This window comes from Danio aesculapii, chromosome 10 (genome assembly GCF_903798145.1).
Source record: "Danio aesculapii chromosome 10, fDanAes4.1, whole genome shotgun sequence".
In the NCBI taxonomy this organism is placed as follows: domain Eukaryota; kingdom Metazoa; phylum Chordata; class Actinopteri; order Cypriniformes; family Danionidae; genus Danio; species Danio aesculapii.
In genome coordinates this window covers 1,443,795-1,463,669 of record NC_079444.1, presented here as the reverse complement: position 1 = coordinate 1,463,669, position 19,875 = coordinate 1,443,795, and the positions used below count along the sequence as shown (strand labels likewise).

The following is a 19,875-nucleotide window of genomic DNA, read 5'->3' as shown; positions in this document are numbered from 1 at the left end:
TTGTGTTTCCTACTATGTAAGTCAATGGTTGGGTCTACAGCCTTCTTCAAAATATCTTATTTTGTGTTTGACTGAAGAAATAAACTCATAAAGATTTGGAATCACTTGGTTTGAAGGAAAAAGTGAGTAGATTTTGCAATTTTTGAGTGAACTATTTGTTTGAGTCATTCACTTGATTCTTTCAGCAAATGATTCATTGATTCATACAAAAATGTTGCTACATATAGAGAGAAGAGTGTACGGAGAGAAAACGTTTAAAGTAGCCAGACTTTAATGGCTTCCTAACCAACTCATGTCATGTCATGTCATGTCATGTGTGTGTGTGTGTGTGTGTGTTCTAGGCAGGGCTTTATCAGCTGATTTCCACCCTCTCTGGTCTGTCGGGAGTCTTCTGGATGACCAGCACTGGCACCACGTCAGCATTGAACGGGTTCGAGGACTGGTCAACTTCACGGTGGACAAAAACACCCAGCAGTTCCAGCTCCCCGAGTACTGGAGCCGCTCTGAGATTAACGAGGTGAGCCCTTAACGAACTCGCGCACAATTAGTCCAGGATAACTTACAGAGCAGCTCAGACGGCATTAATTATACACACAACATAAATGAACTTGTGAAAACGTCCATTTGTAATTAGTTTAGTTGAGTTTACTTCTAAGTAATTCACTTTGTTACGGAACACTGTTCATTTCAGTGCAACACTTCAGTGTCAACATGTTCATCATGTTCAGTGTCTTTCATTACATTACACTACGTGGCAAAGTAGCTATATTATGTTCTATTTTAAGTCAAGCCAGCAAATGGATTTATATAGTATATTTCATACACAGTAGACATTCATTCAGTACATTATATAAAAGTGGCTTTCTCAACTCACTTAAGAAATAATAATAATAATAATAATAATAATAATAATAATAATAATAATAATAATAATCGTTCATTCATTCATTCATTCATTTTCCTTCTGCTTAGTCCTTTTACTAATCAGGGGCTGCCACAGCAGAATGAACTGCAAACTTATCCAGCATATGTTTTACACAGTGGATACCCTTCCAGCGGCAACCCTGTACTGGGAAACTGCCATACACACTCATTCACACTCACACACACACATTCTTGCTGTGAAGCGACAGCACTACCCACTCAGCAGAGGCATAGGAAATGGGGGGTGGGGTGGGGGTGGGGGGGGGGGATGCAGGGTGATCCGTCCCCCTCACTTTTAGAGACAGACTATTTAGAAACAGGTGATTAATAATTATATGAACATATGATCTCATACAGCCGTCCCCCCCACTTTTAAAATGTCCGCTATTACCCTGCCACTGAGCCACCATGTTGCCCAAATAATAATAATAATAATAATAACAATAATAATAATAATAATAATGAATAATAAAAAATAATAAATAATGAATAATAAATAATAAATAATAAATAATAAATAATAAATAATAAATAATAAATAATAAATAATAAATAATAATGAAAATTCTGCTCCTCCAAGATTTAATTGATTAATTGTTTTTTTTAATATTGATTAATAGTATAATTATTAATATGAATATTAATTGAATGTAATTCATAAAAGTGATAAATAACATTTTAAAAAATTTGGAGGAAAAAAGGAATAATTAATAATTATTCATATTAAAAAAATAATTAACCACTACATTGCAACAGTTAACTTTTGGAGGAGCAGAATATGAATAGATAATACATAGATAATAAAAAATTATTTGTATAAAATAATAAGTACCCATGAAAGTTTCATTACATATATTTTTTATTATTTAAATTTATATATATATATATATATATATATATATATATATATATATATATATATATATATATATATATATATTATGTTTATTTTTGATCTATTTTGATTTATTATTTTTAGTTTTTTATTTATTTAAAAAATATATATTTATTTGTTAAATTCTTTTTATTTTATTATTTATTTCATTTTTTTATTATTCATTTATTTATATTTTATTTAAAATCTTTATTTTCATTTAATTTATTTTATTTCTTTTTTTATTTTGTTTATTATTTTTATTTATTTATTTGTTCGTTTTTGTATCATTATTATTACTATTATTATTATTATCATAGTTCTTTTATTTATTTATTTTTTTAATAGAATTTGTACCTATATTAACACTGACAATATGATGTGTAGTATTAAAAATGCACTAACATTTTTATTTTTATTTGACTACAGCTTAGTACAGTTCGGATCACTGCATTTCAACAAACTCACGATCACGCTGAGATCATTTTCCATGGTGATCGACAGTCAAAATTGTATTTAATTCCTTAAACTGTGATTTCTGACATGAATCTGTCGTTCTGTCATTAGATCAGCGTTGGTGGTTCTTCACCGTCTGGACTCCAGAAATCTCACTCCAGAAGAAACTTCCACGGCTGCTTGGAAAACGTGTTTTACAATGGCGTCAGTGTGATTGATGGAGCCAAAGAGAAGCGAGTGGCCGTTACAGTAAGCAGAAACCGTGTGTGTGTGTGTGTGTGTGTGTGTGTGTGTGTGTGTGTGTGTGTGTGTGTGTGTGTGTGTGAATGCGCTCACTGTATTTGTCTTGTTAGCAACTGTCAGTTGGCTCTCGTTTTTGCGTAATGAGAGCTTTGTGTTTCTATGACCTCTCCATGTTCTCCTCCATTATACATGCCTTTTTCCTTTTTTTATAACCATTGTCATGGGAATTTGGGGGTTAAACTAATTACCAACCCTTTAATTGACTGTCGTAATGACCGTGACAGTGGTATCAGGATAATAGCCAGCAAGCCAAATGCATAATTTACGAAGCAGACGTCATCGCTCTGGTACTTTACTCTCACGAATGAAGCTTTATGAAGCATGTTCCTTGTCATACTGCAATATTTATGTAATTTAGGCTAGGCGTGCGTGATATATTGCTACCCACTACAGTGGCGCAGTGGGTAGCACAATCGCCTCACAGCGAAAAGGTCGCTGGTTCGAGCCCAGCTGGGTCAGTTGTTGGCGTGGGTTTCCTCGGTGTGCTCCGGTTTCCCCCACAGTCCAAAGACATGTGGTACAGGTGAATTGGGTAAGCTAAATTGCCCGTAGTGTATGTGTGTGAGTGAGTGTGTATGGATGTTTCCCAGAGATGGGTTGCAGCTGGAAGAGCATTTGCTGCGTAAAACATATGCTGGATAAGTTGGCGGTTCATTCCACTGTGGCGACCCCTGATTAATAAAGGGACTGAGCCGAAAATGAATGATTGTTTTATTTAGCTAAATTTGGCCAATCAAATCAGGCTATACTATCTTTAGCCGCGCTTCCCTATAGCTGTTCTGCTATTGGCTGGAAAGGTGAACTCAGAGCTAAAAATACACAGAATAATGGGCGGAGTCAGGATGAGAGTGGAAAATGACAACAGTCAATCAGAGGAAGAATATCTGCTCAGGTTTTCACTCATTCAAAGGGCTCTATCATACACAATAAAGCACAAGACATGTTTGGCGTGATTTGCTGCTATTTTTAGACCAGCGCAACCCTAATTTTCATGTTTCCATGTTGTTTAAAAAGCAAATCCTTTTACGCCACTTTGTGGACTCATGGGTGTGCTGGGCTGAAAAAGAGGTGTGTTAAGGCGCATTGTTTGTGTGTTGCTTTTTTAGGAGCTAAAATAGACCCCACCATTGACCAACTAAAAGCTGCTCTAAAGTCCAGCGCAGAGCGCGTTATTTATGTGCTTATGCAGGTCCAGACACTTACACACAACTGAACACACACAGGATGTACAGCAGTAAACAAATATCTTTACAGATGAAAACAAATAAAGGATTAAAATGTTACAAACATTATTATTTTCTACATCTATATAAACACCACTGCCTCCATGCCTTCTACACCTTGGGGGGGCTTTTTTCAGTTTATTCGTGATAATCTGCATTAGCTTAATGTTATTATTATTAGCAGTACTATTTATTATATGCATATTTATATTTGTTTTAATAAAAATAAGTTTAGATTTGTCCACCTGTGGGGTTTTGAAGACGTCTGCATCACCGTAAGAACAGGATGTGTGTTTGGAAATAACTCAGTTGTTTGACTACACTTCGTTATTGTTGTTCATTTATTCCTGAATTTAGAAATAGTTTTGAAACAAATCTTTGCACTTAACAAACTAAATTAAATATATAGGCGAATGGATGTGTTCAGTGGAGTGAGTTTCCACCGTTTCCTTACTCCACCAAAGTAAAGGAGTAAAGAGTAAAAGTAAAGTAAAGAGAAAGTAAAAAGACCGAATGGAGGAAGCTCGTTCTTTATTCTCGCGCTGCAGATGCTCTAATTAACTGTTTTCTCGTTAGCGAAGTGTTCAGTTTTTTCCACGTACAACTGACTCTTAAAGGGAATGGGAGATGAGACTGTGATTAGTTTAATGCAGGTTATGTTTAAAACAAAAATAACTCATGAAGAGAATAAGCACAACCCTGTTAGACCATGCACCAGGGCGCAGATGGTATTTTTCAATCCTTAAAATTGCAAAAGTGGATTCGGACACGTCCTTAATTCTTTTGCACCGTGTGCTTTAGGACTGTATTTTAACGATCTAGACGCAATGTCTAAAGCACATGGCGCAAATTTATTTTTTTTTGCAGTGTATTCAGCTGAAAGTGCGATTGAAAAGGTTAACTGGGTTAGCCAATTTAATCTCACGGCAATTCGTAACTTTTTGATTTAGTGGCTAATTCGTACGAATTTGTACGATCTAATTCGTACAATTTATTACGATTTGCTCATCCGCCAATGACGGTTGGGTTTAGGGGTGGGGTTAGGTGCCACGCCTCCTTTTTAAAATCGTACAATTTCGTACGACTGAACTCGTACGAATTCGTACGAATTAGCCACTAAACTGTCAAAACGTAAAATACTTACGTTTTCTCGTGAGATCAGGCTGGGTTAGCAGTGTGTAGGTTAACTGTGTATGATGAATTTTTCAGATTCAAATTTTTTTAAATCCATATGAGAATTTCAGACTTCAGTGTGCAAAGATTTTTTTCTCCGGTTGCACAATGATGTGTAATTCATTGTTATTACAGTAGTAATTACATCAAACATGCACTGTAAAAAAGCTGGGGTCCAATTCCTTCATGTTGCCCCTACTCGATTAAGTTAACTTAATTGTTTTTACAAAATTAAGTGGGTTGAACATAAACAATTCAATTGTCCCCCCCAAAAAATCCAGAATTGTGTTGATTTAGCTCATTTTAAATAAGAAGTTTGAACTGTAGTTTGATGTGTGTAACAAAGAACTCTCTAAAATAAATATTCGATTTTGTGTTCACGTTTCGTGGTATTACAGCAGTATTTCGCTCTTCCATTATGCTTTTTTTTTGTAGGGAAACGTCAGCTTTGCCTGTTCAGAGTCTACAGAAGTCCCGGTGACGTTTGCCGGTTCCAGAAGTTTCCTGGCCGTGCCGTGGGTCTCCAATGGAGAAAGTGTGTCGGTCAGTCTGGAATTCAGAACGTGGAATAAAGCGGGTCTGCTGATGACATTTGACCTCCAGCAGAACGCAGGAACACTGTGGCTTTATCTGAGCGAAGCCAAAGCGCGACTGCAGATCCAAAAGAGTGGTCGGATCCTGAGCGACGTCATAGCAGGTTATAGGATGCAAAACATTAATGTACACAGTTATGCAGTTGAAGTCAGAATTATTAGCCCTCCGGAAATATTAAACCCCTTGCATATTTTTCCCCCAATTTCTGTTTAACGGAGAGAAGATTTTCTTCAACACATTTATAAACGTAATAGTTTTAATAACTGAAGGATTTAAAGGATTTACTAGATTAATTAGTTTAATTAGGCAAGGTAGGGTAATAAGGCAAGTCATTGTATAATGAGGGTTTGTTCTGTAGACAAATGACAACAAATGTTCCTCAAGGGGGCTAATAATATTGACCTTAAAATGGTTTTAAAAATTAAATACTGCTTTTATTCTAGCCGAAATAAAACAAATAAGACTTTCTCCAGAAGAAAAAATATTATAGGAAATACTGTGAAAATTTCCTGAATCTGTTCAACATCATTTGGGAAATATTTGAAAAAATTGTTCACAGGGGGGTGGATATTTCTGACTTCAACTGTACATAATTTGTTTATTTTGACAAGATTCACGTCTCCTGTTTGTTCAAGGGTAACACAAAGTCAACATCAATGGCACCTGCTGCTCCGAGACTGGCAGCATCTGCTGTTATAAACATGTCTATTTGAGGAAATCAGACAAACGCAGCATGAATAAAAGCTTAACATTTACATCACAAACAAACTTTTCTTAGCTTTATGGCCAACATCATTAATTTTATCGACGAGTGGAAAGCAGTATTCAGATATAAGCATTTCGGTAGCGTTCGGTAGAAAGGAAACAGTGTGGGAAGAAAGATGTCTATTTTGGACTTTCAAAATATCTCAAATCTCATAGCAGTCCAAAAATGTGTGAAATAAAATGATGTGAGACACAGTAAACATATATTTTAGAATCAATTGTAGTTTTTATCTGTTTAAATTATTATTATTTTTTAATTTATTTACATTTTCTGCTCTTTAATTAAATTTTTTATTGCTGTATTGTTAGTTTAGTCATTTTTTGTAGTTTATGATTTATTATTAAATAATAATCATCATCGTTTGCCCCTTTTCTTTTTTTATTGGGGTGGGGGGGGTGGGGGGGTTGCATGTTTGTCACACTTTAACGATTCAGATCATCAAACTAATTCAAATCTTAGTCAAAGATAACACAAGTCAAAAGATCATGCCGGTTTTAAATGAAGTTTTTTATTATTAAGGGAAATCAAAATACAAAACTACATAACCCTGTTTGTAAAAAGTCTTTGCCCCCCCTGTTAAAACATAACCTGGGTTATCACACCTGAGCTCAATTTCTTTAGCCACACCCAGACATGATTACTGCTACACCTGTTTGCAATCAAAAAGTCTCGTAAATAGGACCTGCCTGACAAAGTGCAGTAGACCAAAAGATCCTCAAAAACTAGACCTCATGCAGAAATCCAAAGAAATTTCAAAACAAACGAGAAGGTATCTAATTTATATCTAGCAGTCTGTCAAATAGTCAAAGAGTGTGATAAAAACAGTGCTAAGTGCTAATAATTGTTTCTAGGTGAAAATAAAAGTCATATAAAATAAAACTGGCTATTATATGTATATATCATTACAATGTAATGTCTCGGCTGTGTGTTTAAAAATGGCAGTTCCTTTGTTTTCATTCTCTTGGCTTGTGTACGCTAGTGATTCTTCTCTGTAAACCAATAGCGTTCAGCTGCGCATCTAGCTCCGCCTTTTGGTATCCTTTTGTTGTGCTAGGTACCCTTTGCAAAGGGTACCCAAAAAGTGATACAGTACTTTTACAATACAGAACAGTACTTTTACAGTGGTACGGTTTGCTTTTTGGTACCTTTTGACAGTGGAAACCGCCATAAAAGCGTAGCGAATCGTACCGTACCACTCAGTGGAAATGGCCCATTAGTGACCTCAAGCTGAGGTAAACTTGAGTTCTAGAACAAGAAAATGATCCAAAGCACACCAGCTAAAGAAAAGAAATGAAGATGTTTGAGTGGCCTAGTCAAAGTCCTGACCTCAATCCAATTGAGATTCTGTGGCACGACCTTTAAAAGGTGTCAAATGCTTGAAACTCCTCAATGTTGCTGAATTATAATGATAGATGAGTTGGCCAAATGTCCTTCACAGTGCTGTACCAGACTCTGTTTAATGATCTGAAACATTGAAGTATGACAAACATGCAAAAAATCTGTAAGTAGCAAACACTTTTTCACACTGCATATAATAGCTTCACCATCCACTACACAAGACACTATATTATATGAAATACTATACAATCAATATTAAGTTTATTTAATTGAGTCCAAATAGTGTGATAAAAACAGTGCTAAGTGCTAATAATTGTTTCTAGGTGAAAATAAAACTCATATAAAATAAAACTGGCTATGTGTACAGAACATTTCCATACTAATATTGCTACATGATGTATACCAGGCTAGTACTGTAGTCCACCATTGTTGTTTTGATTGTCAAGTACTCACTCATGCCTATAGACTGATACACTTCTGCATGACACAATCACATTTATGTAGTGTACATGGATGAACTCTGTTCTTATCGTTGCGGTTTATGTAAAAGCAGCCCCCCCCCCCCCCCCCCCCCAATGCAGCAGAGAGTGTGTGTTATTTCTGCCAGATCCACAGAGTGTGTTCTTTCTCTCCACAGGTGTTAATTTAAATGATGGTCAGTGGCACCGGCTGGAGCTGGCCATCCGTCGGGGGCGTCTCGCAGTCACAGTGGACCAAACGGACAGCTCTGCAGTGGCCACTTCTGTCCCTGCGGCTCCTGACAGCATGCTATTCTTAGGCGGTAAGAAGCACCTTTAGCGTCCGTCCCAGAGTCATTTCCCTCTACACTAGCCCCATCCTTCAGCTTAATCAATCCGCCTTGTCTGTCAACAAAACCCCCTTCCGCTGAGAAAAGCACATTGGTTTACCTTTCCAGCAGTTTGTGTCCGAGTGCAGGATGACGCTTTAATTGCCTTCAGCTCACCAGAAAGCGGAGAGAATGAAGCGTGTCTCTGCATGAACAACACACTCTTTCCTTTAAGCTGATTTTGGCTGAAAGTACACAGCACATGCATAATACAATATAAACGGCACATACATGAACATATTATAAACAGCAAATACAGTTCAAGTCAGAATTATTAGGCAAGTTAGGGTAATTAGGCAAGTCATTGTATGACAGGGGTTTGTTCTGTAGACAATTGAAAAAAAAGTATTGCTTAAGGGGGCTAATAATATTGATCTTTAAATGTTTAAGAAAAAAAGCTAGCTGAAATAAAACAAATGAGATCAAATTCTCCAGATGAAAAAATATTATAGAAAATACTGTGAAAAAATCCTTGCTATTTTCATTCATTCATTTCCTTCGGCTTATAGTCCCTTATTTATCAGAGGTCACCACAGCGGAATGAACCGCCAACTATTCCGACATATGTTTTATTCAGCCGCTGCAACCCAGTACTGGGAAACATCCATACACTTTCATATTTATACATGGACTTATACACTACGACTAATTTTGTTTGAGTGGCCTAGTCAAAGTCCTGAACTCAATCCAATTGAGATTCTGTGGCATGACCTTTAAAAGGTGGCAAATGCTTGAAAACTCCTCAATGTTGCTGAATTATAATGATAGATGAGTTGGCCAAATGTCCTTCACAGTGCTGTACCAGACTCTGTTTAATGATCTGAAACATTGAAGTATGACAAACATGCAAAAAATATTGCTAATATTGCTAAGTTACGAAGTATGCTATCCATCTCAGATGCAGAAAAGCTAGTCCATGCTTTTATGACTTCTAGGCTGGACTACTGTAATGCTCTGTTTGCTGGCTGCCCAGCATCCTCTATTAACAAACTTCAATTAGTACAAAATGCAGCTGCCAGAGTTCTAACCAGGTCTAGAAAATTTGATCACATCACCCCAATTTTATCCTCCTTACACTGGCTGCCTGTTAAGTTTCGTATTGAATTTAAAATATTGCTTCTTACATATAAAGCTCTAAATAATCTAGCTCCTGCTTATCTAACCAATCTTCTGTCTCGCTACAATCCAACTCGCTCTTTAAGATCTCAAAACTCAGGACTTCTGGTAGTACCTCGAATAGCAAAGTCGAGTAAAGGAGGTCGAGCCTTCTCATTTATAGCTCCTAAACTCTGGAATAGCCTTCCTGATAACGTCCGAGGCTCAGACACACTCTCCCAATTCAAAACTAGATTAAAGACCTACCTGTTCAGTAAAGCATACACTTAGTGCACCACTTAGGGGGCTTCCACACAGGTTATGCATCTTGCTGATATACACTGTGAACATCAGCTACGCTAATTATTTTCTTTATTCTCCATTTCCACCTGGGGATACTCTTCCCGAGGCCCTCAGACTATGCAGAGTCACTGATTCGATCCAAGACCAACGACGAGATGATCCCAAGGTTTCCATATCCTGGACCTGGCCGAATCCTGAACAACTACTGCGATGGTCATGGAAGAGTGGAGAACATGAGACTGTTTCCTATGACGCTCCAGAGACAGACGAGTCTTCGCTGAGGCCAGCTTCCAGCCTCCGCCACTGAGACTGCAGCTCTGCACAAGACGTTTGGCCAGCGGAGAAATTAAAATGGTCGTGCCCAACTGAGCCTGGTTTCTCTCAAGGTTTTTTTTCTTCACTTCCGCCTTTAGTGAAGTTTTTTTTCCCTCTCCGCTGTCGCCACTGGCTTGCATGGTTCAGGATCTGTAGAGCCGCGCATCGTTGGATTTGCTCTTCAGTATTTGGACTCTCAGTAGTGATTATTAAACCACACTGAACTGAGCTAAACTGAACTGAACTTAAACACTACAAACTGAACTACACTGTTCCTATTTACTGTGACCTTTTATGTGAAGCTGCTTTGACACAATCTACATTGTATAAGCGCTATACAAATAAAGGTGAATTGAATTGAATTGAATTGAATTGAATTAATAATAGGGCTAATAATATTGATCTTTAAATGTTTAAGAAAAAAAGCTAGCTGAATGAAAACAAATGAGATCAAATTCTCCAGAAGAAAAAATATTATAGAAAATACTGTGAAAAAAATCCTTGCTATTTTCATTCATTCATTCATTTCCTTCGGCTTATAGTCCCTTATTTATCAGAGGTCACCACAGCGGAATGAACCGCCAACTATTCCGACATATGTTTTATGCAGCCGCTGCAACCCAGTACTGGGAAACATCCATACACTTTCATATTTATACATGGACTTATACACTACGACTAATTTTGTTTACCCTATATTTGTTTGGACTGTGGGGTAAACCGGAGCACCCGGAGGAAATCCACGCCAACACGGGGAATACATGCAAACTTTGGATTATTTATATGCCCTTGTTTGTACCCGTCGACCATTGCCTGCTTGACTGTTCATTATTAATAAATACACGTTGATCCGATGTCCATTGCCAGACTCTGTCATTACAACTATTATCCAGACATATTCAAATCACAATTACAAAATCACAAAACAGAATTGCTGAAATGTAAATAAAAATTGCTGAAATGTATAAATTATTTAAAATATTATATTTTTTATATTAATTATGATATTTTATAACTTATTATGAATAAAAATTGAATTATGCAAATAAAACTAGCTCAAAATATTGACTAAAAACTATATGATTCTAAGATTACACTGTATTCAGCAAAATCTGTGTCTTGACCACTGAGCTTGTCTGTCCTCAGGATGTCCAGGAGACGGCAGCGGCTGCAGAAACCCCTTCAGTGTTTTCCAGGGATGCATGCGGCTCATCCAGACGGACGGCGCTTTAGTGGATCTTATCAAAGTGCAGCAGATGTTGTTAGGGAATTTCAGCGATCTGCAGATGGACGTGTGTGGGATAGTCGACAGGTAAGCACTCTTTCTGTCATTTATGTTTTCACGTGAGCTTCCCCATATTCCTCCTCACCAAATAGATGCGTTCGACTTGATTATGTAAATGCAGAGATTAATTAGCTGGAGAAACGGTGATGAATACTGATTTGGTAAAAGATGCAGATGATAAACCTTCAGGGAGAAACTAACTTCATTTAAATATTCATCGCTCTCTGTTTTGCTCGAAATTCAGCTTTTGTTGACAGTTTAGTGTCAAAACTGTGGTACAAATTGCAATTGTGCTTGAGCAAAATGAGCTTTTCAATGACAGAGTAAATGAAACTGCTTATTTTATGCTATTTATTGTCCATTGATGCTGTAAGAGGATGTAATTTTTTAGTTTTGCCAAGAGTTATTCAACCAGTGCCAACAACTCTTAGAATGTACAAATATTGGCCAGGCTGATATATCTGTATTGCTAGTATGCGTTGTGAATACCGCATGCATTATGCTAATTTGCCAAAGATGAGATATATTGTTAGACAAAACTGGATTAAAATTGCGGTTCACATGCTGTTTGAATAAATAGTAGTGACCCAGCAGGCACACAACGTCATAAGACGTTGACATTAGGTTAGATTTAGGTCGGGACGTCAGGTGACCAAAATTCTATGTCTAGTCAGAGTCTAAGGACAACATGATATTGACGTCAAATACTGACATTTATTTGTCAGGCATAGCAACCAAAATCCAATGTCTAATAGACGTCATAATAGTAACATCCACACAATGTTGAGCTGAACCATCATTAGATGTTGATATTTGGTTAATTTTAGGTTGGACTTTGGACATTGACGTTGGCTTGACGTTGGGTTTTGACGTCAACCCGATTTTCACTTTCAAACAAAATGCAACATCCCACGACGTTGGGGTACAACGTTACGTTAACATTAGGTTCGATTTAGGTCGTGACGTCAGGTAACCAAAATCCAACGTCTAATAGACGTCATAATGGTAACATCCACACAATGTTGAGCTGAACCATCATTAGATGTTGATATTTGGTTAATTTTAGGTTGGACATTGGACATTGACGTTGGCTTGACGTTGAGTTTTGACGTCAACCCGATTTTCATTTTCAAACAAAATGCAACATCCCACGACGTTGGAGTACAACGTTACGTTAACATTAGGTTAGATGTAGGTCGTGACGTTAGGTAACCAAAATTCAACGTCTAATAGACGTCATAATGGTAACATCCACACAATGTTGAGCTGAACCATCATTAGAAGTTGATATTTGGTTAATTTTAGGTTGGACATTGGACATTGACGTTGGCTTGACGTTGGGTTTTGACGTCAACCCGATTTTCATTTTCAAACAAAATGCAACATCCTACGACGTTGGGGTACAACGTTACGTTAATATTAGGCTATATTTAGGTTGTGACGTCAGGTAACCAAAATCCAACGTCTAATAGACGTCATAATGGTAACATCCACACAATGTTGAGCTGAACCATCATTAGATGTTGATATTTGGTTAATTTTAGGTTGGACATTGGACATTGACGTTGGCTTGACGTTGGGTTTTGACGTCAAGCCGATTTTCATTTTCAAACAAAATGCAACATCCCACGACGTTGGGGTACATTGTTACGTTAACATTAGGTTAGATTTAGGTCGTGACGTCAGGTAACCAAAATCCAATGTCTAGCCAGCATCTAAGGGCAACGTTATTTTGACATCCAATAACAACATGAAATGACGTTAATATTTGGTTAATTTTAGGTTGTCTTAGAATGTAACCAAAACCCAACGTCAAGCCAACATCTTAAACCAGTGTCATATTGAGGTCAATTACTGACGTTTTTTCATCAGATATGGCAACCAAAATCCAACATCTGATAGACGTCATAGTGGTAACGTCCACACAACGTCAAGCTGTAGCATTATTAGACTTTAGGTACTTACAATAGACTTTCCTTAAATACAGTACTGGACATAAATACAACAGTCCAATTCTGAGAAATCAAACAAATCAATTCAGAAGTGCAGACTCAGAGAGTGTAGTGGTTAGCACTGTCACCTCACAGCAAGAAGGTCGCTGGTTCGAGTCCCGGCTGGGCCAGTTGGCATTTCTGTGTGGAGTATGGACGTTCCCCCTATGTTGGTGTGGGTTTCCTTCAGGTGCTCCGGTTTCCCCTACAGTCCAAACACATGCACTATAGGTGAATTGGATTAACTTAATTGACCATAGTGTATGAGTGTGTGTGTGTGAATTCGGGAGTGTACAGGTGTTTCCCAGTGCTGGGTTGTGGCTGGAAGGGCAACTGCTTCGTTAAAAAAAATATATATAGAAACTGGAATAGTTAGCGGTTCATTCCGCTGTGGCAACCTCTAAAATAGAGACTAAGCCAAAGGAAAATTAATGAATAAATGAATATATAATAATGTAAATTGTATTATATAAATATATAAGCAAAAGTGTTGTGCATATATTTCCATATGCATATATTTCTATACACAAAAATATACACAGTATGTAGACATATATTTGGTTAGTATTTTGGATGCAATTAATCAGGAATAATCATTTGACAGCATTAATCATAAGCAACTGAGCTTCTGTCAATCTACTGAAACAAGTGTGGCTAAGCTATTATATTGAGCCACTTAGCTTCTCCCCAGCTCTGCTTTCTTCTGTTTTTGATGGATGCTAAATGCACTGCTGTGACGGGAACTCGTGACACACAGCCTTGCGTCTCCAGTGAGTTTGGTTTCATGCTGACACTTGATGCCGATGTGTGTGAAAGTCGCGTTGCCTCCGGGTTCTCGTTTACATTCTGAAAGGTCTCGCTTTCGTCTGTCATACTCGTTCAGCACCCTCAACGCTTCTGGGATCTGTGTTTATTTGTTTGTTTAAAGACTTTACCGTGTTTTCAGTGATGTTTGCAGGCTACTGTGATGTAGAGTTAGTGATTTGAACAGACTCTTCCTGCACCGCTTGTGATATGAAAGATTGCTCTGTTGTGTGGGGGTTTATGGAGAGTCTTGTCGTTTTTTTGTTTGTTGTTGTTGTTGTTGTTGTTGTGTTTCTGTTTTTAGACAATATTAATTTTTAAGTTTATTTTATACTGATTTAAAAGAACATGTAATATAAAGTTGTATGTAAAAATGTTAACTTTAATATTAATAATTAACTTTTAAATAAAGGTTGCAATCTTAATATATAATGAATTATTTCTGCAGCACGATACAGTTTCTTAGGGTTGCCTAAGTAAAACATATATTCAACAAGAAAAGATATATATTTAAGACAAACCAAAAATAAATAATATTTTATTGAAATATTTCACATGAATTTAAGTGAAGTTTCATAAACTCATTTGGAGAGGAGCACGTGATATGATTGAGCACGTCTGGCTGCTCATCTGTAATCAGTAATAATCCAATCAGAGTGATCCTAGTTTACTATAAATGGATCATTTTCTCCCTACTGCTCTATCTTCGTTTGGAAGAATCCCCCCTTCCACCCCATCTCCTCCTTTTCCTCCCTTTTCTAAAGGGGGAGCTCTCGAGACCTACCTGATCTCGGATCTCCTGATATGCTTATTGACCGGGCGGGTACCCTGGGCTCAAATATCTCCGAGCTCAGGGTTCTCTCCTGGGACAGCATGCCAAACCTGCTTTATACACCAAGCCAAGTGGGAACTCTTGAAATGTATTATCTTTCTATTTCTAAAGATGTTTAAAGAATAAAAATTCTGTTCTTATGCACCAAAATAAATGACTTATATTCAGCGGTGGAAAGAGTTCTGGAAAATCCAGCCTGATCTCATGAGAAAACTTACGTATTTTTGACGTTTTGTCAGTTTAGTAGCTAATTCGTAAGTTAAGTCATACGAAATTGTACAATTTTAAAAAGGAGGCTTGGCACCCAACCCCACCCCAGAAACGGTGACATAAACAAATGAATAACCATCCATAATTCAACACTAATGTGTCGGTGGACTAAATGTGCTTGATTTGATGTTTTTCTGTGTACTCTTACCTTTCAAAATAATCTGTGATGTACAGCAATGAATGCGTGTGTGTGTGTTGTTATTATGATGATATTTACTCCATATCTAATAAGAGTTTTCTGCAAAATTTACACAAATAGGGTATATGCTGAAGCATGCGAATGGGACTTTTAATTTGCCAGTAACCTGGGTTAAGCGCTTCCGGTGAACTGTTTGCAATTGCAAAATCGGCGCATTTAAGGTCTGTTTTCTTTAAAAGTCAGCGATCTCCACTGGCTGAGTGATATCTGATATAAAGTGGGTCTCAGATTGTACAAGAAGCACTGCATTAAATTACATTTTTCCCGCCATGTCTTTATAATATGAGCATTTATTTTACCAGTATATTCAATGGAGCTTCTGTGCTAGCCTGCCGATTCTGACGGGCACGTGCGAGTGAACGGATTTTTGTCTCGTTTTACGCTTGAGCCACAGAATGAATGCCAAAGTCTGTTAACTTGAATGTATTTTAATTACATTACAACATTGATGCTGTAAAATCATATAAAATGTAAAAAACCTCACATTAACAGGTCACCGGAAGTTTATCAGTATTGGAACAACACTAGCTCTGCATATACCCTATTTAGCAAATAAATTCTATATAAGCCTCCCATTGAAAAATAACTAGCTGCAATTGGTGCTTAAGGGTTGTAGCTTTAAACTAATGTACAGTTATTTCAAGATTACTCATGTTCTTTTTGGTGTAATCTATTCATAATCATTGACATGTGGAAAAACAGCGCCTCAGAGCGTGCTCGTCGGGGCGCTGGCTATGGGGTTAACCGGATAGCTATGGAGTTAGATTTGTTTCTTTATTATTCAATCAAAAATGTTTAGTTTTAAAGACAAATTAAGAACGTAGTAATTAAAAAATAAAATATTTTAAATAAAAAAACATGTTTAATTAAAAAACTTAAGTCAATGATAATAAAATATAATAAAATGTCAGTGATCATAAATAAAATATAATAAAATATACACAGAGTAGCAGTCGTTACATTATCAGACGGGAAATGTGGATGGTATTACACAAGTAATTATACAGTTTCAGTTAACTTAACTTACCTTGAGGAAGACCCATCAACTCCTGCAACAGCTGATAATAATCTAGACATTTACACACAGACACACCTGTGGATATACACCTCACTTTCACATTCACATTGCTGAGTCTTTTTTTCTTCCATGAACATTACGAAGCAATTTTCCTTGTTTGTTTTCCCGTATTTTGATTCTTGCCTTGTTACTGTTTTGATTCTTTGCCACCTAGCCTGACCTTTCACCTGTATTTTTTGACTATGTTTATTGGATTACCTTTATCCTCCTGTTTTTGACCATTGCCTGCACAACATTTCCTTTAATAAACTGCATGTGGATCCACACGTCTTTGTATTTATATTCAAATCTCCAAATAAATTAATAAACAAGTAAACAAATCAAGCGTCATCGCACTGTATTACACAAATATTACAGAGCAAAAAAATTAGTCATCGAATCTACTGACCAATCAGATGCTCACTAGTGTCTGACATGCCCCGCCCCCTTCTTCTCATTTGCTTTTTATTTGATGCACTTGAGCTCAACCTTTCTCACAGGCAGCGCTGTGATAAAACAAAACCCTATTGGCTGATTTTTATAAAGGGGGAGGAGCTACTATATGCCCTGCCCTCCCTTCAAGTTTCAGTTAAGATTACGCCAAACATCAAATAAAACATTCATATTTCAAAACACTTCACGAGACCTTTAAAAATAGCGATTGTTTCCCGTTAGGTTTCCTGAACCGTAAGTCTTTTATTGTCAGCCTGAGATGCTACTTGTTTCCTGAAGCAGCATTAAGAGCTGTGAAAAGACACTTTTGTGAATGCAGTTTAGCATGTCAAGCGCTAGCGTCAGTTTCACACCCTTCACTGCCTCTGAAAACACACACAATGGCTTGTATTGAGCCTGGCCACTCTCGGCTCTCATTAGCGCACACACTGTTATCGAGTCTGCAGGCATGAGGCGAGAGCTAAAACACCGAGGGTTATTACCTCTGGAAAAGGACTGTAGGTTGTGCTCAAATAACATTGCTGCCCATAACTAAGAAATATGGGATGGCAGCAGGCTCTCATTGGCTTTACATGTGGCCCTTGTGAACCCCAGGGCCCTCTGCAAAAATGAGTGCAAGCGTGGACTAGACGGAGGCAGAGCGGCTTTATTAACGCCAAATCCAAGATCATATGACGCAAGCAGAGATGATAAAAGTTGACCATGTACACATAGACATCACCTATATACTATATAACTGCAGGATAACTATGTTTATATATAATGACTTTAATTAACTAGTAATCAACAGCTTTTAACAGTTATTAGTAATTAATAAGGTTGTGGTAAAAGCTAAAAAGCTTTTCCGAACATGATTGTAATACAGTAATACACCTTTTGGCAGCAAAGTGACTCAATGGTTAGCTCTGTTGTCTCACAGCAAGAAGGTCACTGGTTCGAGTCCCGGCTGGGTCAGTTGGAGTTGGTTAATGTTGGAGCACATCTGATCATTTCTGGAAGCTGATTCCAGCCGTAGGGGGCGCTGTTAGTAGCTGAAAGCCGATTCACCCTGCTTTGACTGAACTCTTGGAAGTTCTAGTTTATTTGATCCTAAAGGTCTGAGTGATCTGTTAGGTTTGTGTTCAGTAAGCATACAGTATCTCTAATGTATTGAGCTCCTAGACCATTTAGTGAATTATAGACAATAGTAATACTTTAAAATCTATTCTGAATGTAATTGGGAGGCAGTGTAAAGTCCTGAGGACAGGTGTGATGTGCTCTGATTTCCTGGTTCTGGTCAGACTCCTGGCAGCAGCGTTCTGGATGAGCTACAACTGTCTGACTGTCTTTTTTGGGAAGGCCAGTGAGGAGGCCGTTACAGTAATCCACCCTGCTGCTGATAAAAGCATGAACAAGTTTCTCTAAGTCTTCACTGGAAACAAAGCATCTGATTCCTGCAGTGTTTTTGAGATGATAGTATGCTGATTTACTGACTGCTTTGACATGACTATTGAAACTCAGATCTGACTCCAGAGTCACACCAAGATAAAGCGTAATAAAGTGTTATATTCTCCATTAATTTCATATGGGAAAAATGTGGAGATGGACTTTGTTGAATCAACTCCTCTTTCTTTCTTTTCCAAGTTTTCAAGTAGCAAATGTAAAGGGTGCAGTATGTAAGTTTGACACCCAGTGGTTGAACTAGGTATTGCACAGAGGGTTAAAAAAATATGCAAGCGCAGGTTGCCAGATTGATGACATGAACAGGAGTGTGCCTGACTATCAAGACTAAAGGCTGATTTAAGGCTGATTCAAACTGTGTTCTAAAGCAACGACATGATATAGAGGGAATATCTATAAGGAGTTTTTGTCCTAACCAAGACCTGAACTTTCTATCTTAGAAACAGCTTGTGTTATCCTGAACAACAGGATAAGATGACAATGATCTCCTCAGGTACACCTCATGTGCTTTATTCAGTGTTAAATGCTAACAATTTGAGTTTGAATGGCATTTCACATGACATTTATAGCCATACCACTGAAAGCAGCAGCAGCAGATAGTTCTCTGGAAAATAAAATAAACTGTTTGAAATTGAACTTCAGAACTGTGCAAGCCAACACATATCAGTGATTCAGCATCTACATTTAATGATCTTTAGGAGGTTTAATGTGTATTAATTTGATTATAAAGCTTACCAATTCGTTGGAGTGCAGTGAGTGCACTATTCTGTGCTTCTGAAAGGCTGCATTTAAGTTTCTGTCGTGTTTCGTCTGGTGCAAACAGTCCAGTTGCTTATCACTGCAAATCTCCTCACGTAGCGTGTTGTTGGAACACGGAGTTACAATGTAACCTGCTCACCTAATGTTTACACTTGTAATATTTATATTATTTTCTAATTAATAACTACCTCATGTAGTACTCTGAATCTGCACCTCATTTCAAAGTCTGCTACTGTACAGGCTGGAAAATGACCAGCTAAATCCATCTAAAAACATTTTGACCAGCCTGGTTTAAGCTGGACATAGCTGGTTTTGGCTGGTCATCTCCCAGCCTGACCAGCTAAAACCAGGCTGGTCAGCCAGCTAAACCATTTAACCAGCCTAGGCTGGTTCAAGCAGTTTTTTAGTAGGATGTGATCAGAAAAGGACTGCTGTTACAGAGTATTTTTTAAATCTCCCCTAGAGTTTTACTGTTGGATTTTTGAATCCATTCAGCCATTTGATTTGCTGTTAAGATTTAGCTTATCGTTGGGGTGTTTTGACTCGTGGCTAGTGTTGTTGCTGGTGTGTGTTG

At 37.5% G+C, this 19,875-nt stretch overlaps 1 protein-coding gene across 1 annotated transcript in view; it reads left to right on the top strand.

Annotated features, from left to right (window-relative positions):
* cntnap3 (contactin associated protein family member 3) overlaps positions 1-19,875 on the top strand; it is a 251,788-nt gene that overhangs the window by 94,968 nt on the left and 136,945 nt on the right. Inside the window, exons 6-10 of the mRNA XM_056466569.1 lie at positions 342-517; positions 2,366-2,503; positions 5,389-5,650; positions 8,289-8,432; positions 11,358-11,523. Coding sequence (XP_056322544.1) covers positions 342-517; positions 2,366-2,503; positions 5,389-5,650; positions 8,289-8,432; positions 11,358-11,523 — 886 coding nt within the window. The remainder of the gene's footprint in view (positions 1-341; positions 518-2,365; positions 2,504-5,388; positions 5,651-8,288; positions 8,433-11,357; positions 11,524-19,875) is intronic.